Below are 9,570 nucleotides of genomic sequence, written 5' to 3' on the forward strand. Positions count from 1 at the left end.
TCCCCGGTCATAAATCCCCCTCCTCGCGCCAAGCCGGTCGTGCCGACCCAGGCTCGCAGGTCAAGAGTGCACCAGCATTAGGGGCGCGACAGTTAGGAAGGCCAAGGCAGAGATGGAACTGGGACTAGTTTCCCAGATTAAGGACAATAAGAAGTCCAATTTTAAATACATAGGGGGTAAAAAGAAGGTCCTGGGTAATGTGGGGCCCTTGCAGGACGCGATGGGAAACTTGGTCGTCATGCCAGACGGCAAAGCTAACATGTTTAACAATTTCTTTGCCTCCATCTTCCTAAGTAGGGACCAGAACAGCCACCTCCCTGCTGGGCCCCCCTCGGGCCCCGGGGGAGGCACACCTGGGCCACGGGTTAGTGAGGATTTAGTTAGGGAGCTTCTGGAGGGGTTGGATGTATTCAAGTCAGCCGGCCCGGATGATCTCCACCCTAGAGTTCTAAAGGAACTGGCCAAGGTCATTGCAAGTCCCCTGGCACAACTTTACGAGCACTCGTGGTGCTCTGGTGAGGTACCGGAGGACTGGAAGAGGGCCAACGTGGTTCCCATCTTCAAAAAAGGCAGGAAGGAGGACCTGGGAAACTATAGGCCGGCCAGTCTTACCTCAATCCTAGGCAAGCTGTTCGAGAAAATTATGCTGGCACACATCCAGGAGGGGCCAGCAGGGTACTGCATGCTTAGGGGCAACCAACACGGGTTCATCAGTGGCAGGTCCTGTCAGACCAACCTGGTGGCCTTTTACGATCAGATCACCAGATCATTAGATGCAGGGGTAGCAGTGGATATAGTCTTCCTGGACTTCCGGAAGGCTTTTGACACGGTCTCTCACCCTGTTCTCATTAAGAAACTGGGGGGATGTGGTGTAGACACCCACACAGTCAAATGGGTCGCCAACTGGCTGGTGGGCCGCACCCAGAGGGTGGTAGTGGATGGGTCCTTCTCAACCTGGAAGGACGTGCACAGTGGGGTTCCGCAGGGCTCGGTCCTCGGGCCCGCACTGTTCAACATCTTCATCAGTGATTTGGACGAGGCGGTAAAAAGCACCCTGTTCAAATTTGCTGATGACACTAAGATGTGGGAGGACATGGGCACACTGGAAGGATGCAACAGGCTACAATCAGACCTAGACAGGTTACAAGGGTGGGCAGACGAGACTAGGATGGGTTTCAACACAGACAAGTGCAAGGTGCTGCACCTCGGGAGGAACAACCGGCACCATACCTACAGGTTGGGGAACTCCCCTCTTGTCAGCATGAAGGCGGAAAAGGATCTGGGGGTCATCATTGACTCCAAGATGAACATGGGCCGGCAGAGTGGAGAGGCAGTTAGGAAGGCCAACCACACCTTGGCATGCATCCACAGATGCATCTCTAGCAGGTCCAAAGAGGTGATCCTCCCCCTCTGGGCACCACACTTCAAGAGGGATGCCGACAGCATGGAGAGGGTCCAGAGGACGGCCACTCGTATGATCAGGGGACAACAGGGCAGGCCCTATGAGGAGAGGCTACGGGACCTGAACCTGTTCAGCCTCCAAAAGAGAAGGCTGAGGGGGGATCTAGTGGCCTGTTATAAACTAGTCAGGGGGGATCAGCAGGCATTGGGGGAGTCACTGTTCCCCCGAGCACCACCAGGAGTGACCAGGAATAACGGTCACAAGCTGGCAGAGGGTAGGTTTAGGTTAGATATCAGGAGGCGCTACTTCATGGTCAGGGTGGCTAGGGTCTGGAACCAACTTACAAGAAAAGTGGTGCAGGCTTCTACCCTGGGAGTTTTTAAGAGGAGGTTAGATGAACATCTTGCTGGGGTCGTTTGACCCCAGTACTCTTTCCTGCCATGGCAGGGGGTCGGACTAGATGATCTGCTCAGGCCCCTTCCCGCCCTAGAAACTATGAAACTATGAAACTACATCAAGGGCTCGGTGAGCAACTGTTCACCAGGGCACCTGAGGGGAAAACCAGGAGTAATGGCCACAAACTCCTGGAAGATCAATTCAGGCTCAACATTAGGAATACTTCTTCACAGTCAGGGTGTCCAGACTGTGGAATAAGCTCCCTCCAGGCATGGTGCAATCACCTACCCTGGAAATCTTCAAGAGGAGACTAGACAGCCACCTTGCTGGGGTCACGTGACCCCCAGTTGTCTTTCTTGCTTGGTGCAGGGGGCTAGACCTGATGATTTTCCAAGGTCCTTTCAGGACTTACCACCTATGGATCTATGAATTCCAGATCACTTATGGTACCAATTTCCAGTGCCAATTTTTAGACACTACCTATAAGGGACCTATTTGGATTTGGCTCACAGCTAGAAATTATGATTTTGTCCAACGTACATTTTTTTGCCCCAGAAGCAAAGTACATACACACACACACACACACACACACACACATCACCATTAAGTAACCTATACCACCATAGCTCTGCCATTCAGCAAGGCTCATGGGTGGGTACATAGGACCATGATGAGGTGGCTACATTATTCTAAGTGTGGGGTATAGCACACAGGGTATGGGCACGGAGTCTCAGTAATCTGCTGCCTAGAACCATACAGAAAGCCTTGTTGAATCTCCTAAAAATATGTTACCTTTGCATATACTATGAGAAAAGGACTACATGTAGTGGCAAGTAAAATATTTCAACTAGGAAAGGAAAGCAAACCATAAGAGAAATGAGGCTTTCAGTTTGAGATGTGAATTGCACCAACGATATGCTTAAAATTTATGTCCCAGTTTTGCAATTCTTAAACATATATGTAACTTTACTCATTTGATTTGTCCTGATTAACTTGCACTTGAATACTTCAAAGACCTGGAACAGAGTAACTGTAATTTTGCTCCCTATAAACATGAGTTGCAATAGGCCCTTTGATTATATAATTAAACAGGCTAAAACAATTATTTAGTTGCAGATGTCCTTTCTGCAGGGTTGTACCCATCAGTCATTTGCATAATTATGCAAAATTATTACTTTTGCACTTTCACTGGGAAATTTCCTCTTTCCAAGTAGTGTAATAATAATGTGAACAGGATCACAAGCCTACTTATACCAGCTAATGAAATAAGAGCTAATAGCCACTACTTCAAAATGCTATTAGTCATTTCCATAGCAATTATTTCCACTTTTACTGCATATACACCAATGCAAAAATGCTACATATGGCTGTAAGCTAATTGTTTCACTGCCTGGCAGTGGTAAGATTTCTCTTGGACTGTTGTGTTCAATATGGAGCGTGATATTTTTTAAAGAGATAGATGCTGGGGAGAGTTCAGTTGAAAGTAACACAAATTACTGAAGATCTGAACAGTAAAAGTGGGCAAGTTCAGATGAGAGGAGAGACTTGGGGGAGGCAAAAATGCTGAATGTGCAGAGTTCTTCTCCATAAAGAGGAAAAGGATCATTTATGTTCATTAGTCAATGAAGAGAGAAGTAGGAAAAATGGGCTTAGGCTTCAACAAGTAAAATATATTGAAGTATTGCGTTAAGAAAAATTTTAAGGCTTATTGACTTAAACAATGGAACAAACTTCCAAGGACAGTTGTAAAATCACTTTGAAAGACATTCAGGGTTCAATTTAAAATCTGGGTCTAAGGAACTGTTTAAGAATGGTCAGATCAATCCTACCACAAAAGCATTACACATGGCTACTTCACCATTCATTGTTAGGCACCATTCACATATAAAGCTGCCAAGTCAGATGTCTTCACTGTGCTGTGATGAACAACTCCCCTGTAGCTGTCTGTATTTCATAGTGGACATGAAGCCAGTTGCCAAGGATAACAAACAATCAAAAGTCAAGGCCTCAATCTGGCAATAAGGTCTTTGCCTCGCTAGAATGAAGTTCAAGAAGCTCTATAAGGATGCAGTGGTCAATTGGCATGAATCCAGTTCCAGATTTGGACCTCTCAAAGTTGACCATCTCTGAACTGATTCTGAGACCACTGCAAAAATTAAGGCCTGGCTACTCACTCCTACTCTGTAAGGGACGCATGCTAAAAAGATTTTGTACGATTACTTTTTGGAGTGTGCCCATGGACACTTCTAAGATTTCCATCTGGGAAATGTCCTTGAAAGTGATACTAAGTTCACCCACCACTGCTTTAACAGGTAATACACAACACTTTTTTGGCATTTTTTCCTGCTGGTAGTCTCAGGATTGCCCGGAGATGGTACAGATATACCCTTAGTTTATCCTCTGAATCCATGACCAAATGTTGCTGTCTTAAGCCTAAGAATGAACTGCAGGGTGCAGCCCTATGTGGAGAAGCCTTTTGCTCAGGAAAAAAGTCAGGGCACAAGCAACTACAGAGACAGAGATAAAGTAGACTAGGAGAAGTGGCCCTCTCATTATACTCACTCTTTATACTATTCTGCTACAAAGGTCAGTAAGACAGACACAAGGCACCTATGCACATTGAATTGGGGCTGAATGTCTGCCCCAATGTGTGCTAATTAGAACACATCAGAGCAGACTGGATTAATCAATTAATTGAGCCTGCTGAAGCGTGCTTATTAGTATGCTCCAGCAGGCTCTGCCTTACATCTATTCAGTATCCCCATGCTTCAAAATGACAGTGGAGGCACTTGAACTAAAGCTCCTTCAACATGACCTGGCTTGTTGTTTATGCCTTCCCACAACATTCTCCTGCACATTTAGTTCAAGTACCCATGCTGCCATTTTCAAGTGTGGGATGCTGAATACACATGACACTGTGGGCACTTTAATAATACTGGCTCTCAGAGGGGCTCTCAGAACCATTCTAATTAATGTTCCCCACCCCAGAACATGTGTATAGATGCCCCAAAAGCTTAGAGGTGTGCAAAACTGGAGATTGGCCCAGATCACACTGGGGCTCAGATATGAAGGTCTGGCTTAGATCCATTCCTAATAGTTTGGTTGCTACTCCATTAAACATTTTTGCTTCTCTTTTTTGGTCCTCTGTCCTTCACCTGGGCAGGTTTTTGAAATGCACATCTGGGATTTTGCTTTGCCTCTGCTTTTTCCTGGCACTTCTGGCTTAGCTGATTGGGACTGGGGGCAGCAGGGGGAGAGTGATCGAAGGCTGGGGGATCATGTGCTCTGTGCACAGTCCTCACAGCTGCAGGCAGGTAAGAGAGAGTGAGCTGCATGAGCAACAGGGCTGGCAATAGGGGGGAAAGGCGCTGCAGGTAGGGTATGAGGGGCACCGGGAGGGTTGTGGGGGACAGAGGGCTGCAGGTCAGGAGTGAGGGGTATCAGCAGGGACAAGGGAGCTGCGAGTTGTGAGTGAAGGGTACCAGCAGGGTCTGGGGGGCAGGGTACAGTGAGTCAGGAGTGAGAGGCAGCAGCAGGACTGGGGGGGATGTGGCTTAGGAGTAAGGGGAGAGGCAGGGCACGTGCATATCAGTGCCCCCTCCCAATCATAAACCTCTTCCCCCTCTCCTACCCCTCCCTTCTTTTCCCTTCTCTCCCCCACGGGTGTCCTCTTTTTTGAAACTGGAAATATAGTAACCCTAACTAAACTACAAATCAACTAAAAATAAGAAGAGAAGGGGAATTACCATATCTTGAAATTAATCTGGTAACTCAAGTTGTCTTCAGTTTCATACTAGTTATGCAAACAACAGTGATGAGGAAAAAATATTTACTTCTACCCTTCCATAAAACCGTGGGAAAACTGTCACAGGGAGCAGGTTAAATGATCCTCTAGATATTAACTGCTATGAATTTCATCCTGAAAATGTAATGGTAAGAGATTTTTCTTATTTAAATGAATACAGACTTATACCCTAAATAATTAGCTTGTAATTCATAGGATTCTCCAACCCACTGAATAGCATGCTGCAGGTAAAGAAGACAGTAGCCCGAAGAAACAATGTGATGAGTGTCTTGACTCCCATTTAATACACTGATTTTCAAGGCCTTTAAAATCTGAGATCAAACAGATAGAAAATCAGTTTGCAGTCCTCCTTCAAGCACACTTCTATCAGTAACAGACTGAAAAGTATAATAGCACTATAGATTTTTTTATTCTGGATGACGATAAAAAAAGTGTGATATATTTAGCAGCTACAGTTTAAGAATAAGGACTCTGAAAGCAAACGTTCCAGTGTTTCTTTTTCTTTTCAGTCTAGATGGCAAGGGACTTTTGTTCCCATTTGTACAGCAATCTATCCTTGGATTTTATGATAGCAAGTTTGATATTTTTTAAAAATTGATTTTGTTGGACACAATATTATACCTTGTCAGATTTTAAAAAGGCAAGGACAAGTTGCCAAACAGAAGAGGCCATCATAACCTTTTCTTTCTTTGTCACTTGACTACAGTGCAAACCATTCACTTCTCCCTGTCTTTTGATTTCTTTTCAGTATAAACTTTTGTTTCAGGTTAGTTCTGAATAGATGCAATTTGGGAATCAACTTTTACAAGTTAATTTAATGCCATGACATTTTACAGACTGGAAATGAAGAAACCTGAAAAGCTTGAACTACTTATAATAAGTGGTAGGTATTTTCAGGCTCTCGTCATCTGTTGATTTACCATTTCAGGCTATGAAAGGCATGCTCAAAGGACTTTGCCCACTCATTTGAGTTCATTTTGATAATGCATCCATAGGAACACTGTTGCTGGCAAGGTTCTTGAGAAATGATTCACTCCCATTACAAGGCATCCCAGTGGAACAGAAATCTCAAACTTTCCAGATTATTATGAACTTCTTAGGTCTGTTTCTTCATTTGCCAAAGTCCTTCTGTGCCATCCCAGTGGTACGAATGGATTGAAAACCTGTTCAATCTGCCTCTCCTTCCCTTGGCATTAAGGGAATTTTTTAGGAAAAGAACTGGAGGGTGTGTGTTTGGGGGGCAGGGGGAAGAGTACTAATTATTCCTAGTTACAAGAAAAGCTGCTTTAGGTCACAGTCACCTGTGTATTTCTTAATGGATGCTGAGCTCTTCTATGTCAGCTATGCTACTATCAAGTATTCAAACTGGCTAGTTTAAAGCCAGCTTGGGGACACTAACGTGTAGAAGTGAGTACAGCATAGGCATAGAGTGATAGATTCATAGATGTTAGGCTCAGAAGGGACCTTGATAGACCATCGAGTCCAACCCCCTGCATAGGCAGGAAAGAGCGCTGGGTTCAGATGACCCCAGCCAGATGCCTATCTAACCTCCTCCTGAAGATCCCCAGGGTAGGGGACAGCACCACCTCCCTTGGGAGTCCATTCCAGATTTTAGCCACTCTAACTGTGAAGAAGTTCTTTCAAATGTCCAGTCTAAATCTGTTCTCTGCTAGCTTATGGCCATTATTTCTTGTGACCCACAGGGGCGCCTTGGTGAGCAGAGCTTCACCAATTCCCTTCTGTGCCCCCATGATGAATTTATAGGCAGCCACAAGGTTGCCTCTCAACCTTCTCTTGAGAAGACTGAAGAGGTCCAGGTGCCCTAGCCTCTCCTCATAGGGCTTAGCTTGCAAGCTCTTAACTATATGAGTGGCCCTTTTCTGGACCCTCTCCAGGTTATCCACATCCCTGAAGTGTGGCGCCCAAAACTGGACTCAGTACTCCAACTGCGGTCTGACCAGTGCCTGATAGAGGAGAAGTATCACCTCCTTGGTTCTGTTTGTCATGCATCTGCTGATGCACCATAAAGTGCCGTTAGCTTTGCTGATGACTTTGTCACACATATGCTACAAGAATGGTGAAAGGCAAGGCAAAGGGTATTTGTTATGTTGGGAGGAGCAGGAAGTAGGTATTTCATCTGAAACATGACTGCTATTTTCCCCAAAAATAAAGGCATTAGGCAGTTAACGTATCTGAAACTATCCAGATCTAAACATCTATGCACTGTTACTATGAGAAGCTCTCTAGGTATCCAGTCATTTAAGGGTTAAAGTGTGAATCATCCAGTTAGTACTTTATCATCTCAAATTAGCTTTCCTGTTTTCTCCACCATTCCCCTGCCAACTTTGTCAGGCAAGAAAGGAAACTGAAAGAGATCATGGTGGGCGGAACTAGTTTACGTCAGCTGTGCTTTGTAGGAAACAGAAATTGCAATGTCAGTGATAGTTAACAACATGTTTAATACTGTTAAGAACAATTTGGAAACAAATTAAATTTGGAAGCAAAGAAGTGGCTAATATTTTTGTTCAGTTAAGCAAATATGTATTCTTTGCATGCATGCGCACACTTACAGCATAATCTGCTTATAGCATACCATTATTTATCTAGACCTAGTTACGGTGTATCCAAAAAAAGTAGCTAGAAAAGTTAAAAAAAAGACATGGTTAATATATGGATCCCAATTAGGTTTATACTCAAAGTTCAAGTCTATGCTTCTTGGAATTAGATTTTTCACTGTCAAGCTGTTCTCCAATTTCTGCCATCTTGGTTTGCATCAGGCCGGGTAGGAAAATTTATTTTAGATTCAAACCTAACCTGCGCATGGTGTTTTTAGATCTGAGGGTTGGCATCTTTGCTTATGATGAATATGGGGAAGGGGGAAGTGAAAACGAGCTGCATTGTCTTTGATATTCCAGCTCAAATACTATTTTAAAGTTAAAAATGCATATCCATGTCATTATAACATATGTAATACCATCCTCCTGGAAGCAGACAAATCAGACTCTGCTAAGATTTTGAATATAGCAAGGACATGTACTGTATCTCTAATAGACCTACACATAAATGTGTGCCCAGCAATCTTCTTTGAGCCATATGGCCAAATTCATTAGAAGAGTTCATCTCTTACTATTGGGACTATATTTACCAGTCATAATTTGGATGAACTAATCATATATTGATTAACAAGCACTTCTGAAAGTCTGGTCCCAGCTATGAACGATGAACATTTAAAGATCTGCTGCTTTACAGTTAGGTCTGGTATTCACAATGATTATATAAATACAAGTATGTAATATGCCCTCACAGAGGTTATGTGGAGTGTAGGAGTAAGTGTGTGTATAAATATATAGATTAGCTGCTACTTACTATTGTTCCTGCTGCTTTTGGCTGCATGACGTTTGGCCCCGCGGTTCTTCTGCAGAAGTTAACTGGCTCTGGGTTTCAGCTCCCCCTGTTTCCTTGTCAGTCTCCCACTCTTGGTAATCCCTAGAGAAGGAGTTGGCATTGAAGGCAGCTGCCCTGCGCTTACTGCCTTCACCCCTTCCTCCTGTGCCATACATAGCCTCAGGAGTGTGCAGTCTTGTCAGAGAAGAGTACAGACTGAGTCCTGTTGAAAATACCAGCAAGTTAGTTTCATTTCCTTGCTTCTAAGAAGACACTCCCTCTCTGACACACGCAGAAGTAATTAGCTTTCTTCCTGCCAAAGTCCATTGTCTAAGTTCAAGTTGTCAAAAAGTATCATGCAAATTTAGTGCTGGAGTTTATTGACAGATTAAGTTGTTTTGCTGCTTCCCATGCTAATGGCACAGATCTGATAGTCTCAATTCTTTTTTTAAATTAACACCCCTGAAAAAATAAATAGTCTAGATAAAAGCTAGAACCCTGCTGGTTTATAACCTAAGCAACCAAAATTATACCATCTGATTGAAAAAGTGTACCCTTTTTACTGCACTAACCCCCCCCCCCC

General features: G+C 44.1%; 1 protein-coding gene across 1 annotated transcript in view; it reads right to left on the bottom strand.

The window, feature by feature from the left end:
• EPSTI1 (epithelial stromal interaction 1) overlaps nucleotides 1–9,239 on the bottom strand; it is a 105,339-nt gene extending 96,100 nt beyond the window's left edge. Inside the window, exon 1 of the mRNA XM_090025217.1 lies at nucleotides 8,970–9,239. Coding sequence (XP_089881343.1) covers nucleotides 8,970–9,163 — 194 coding nt within the window. The 5' untranslated portion in view covers nucleotides 9,164–9,239. The remainder of the gene's footprint in view (nucleotides 1–8,969) is intronic.
• Between the last annotated feature and the right edge of the window lie 331 nt (nucleotides 9,240–9,570).

This window comes from Crocodylus siamensis, chromosome 1 (assembly GCF_052110815.1).
Source record: "Crocodylus siamensis isolate JL-2025a chromosome 1, ASM5211081v1, whole genome shotgun sequence".
In the NCBI taxonomy this organism is placed as follows: domain Eukaryota; kingdom Metazoa; phylum Chordata; order Crocodylia; family Crocodylidae; genus Crocodylus; species Crocodylus siamensis.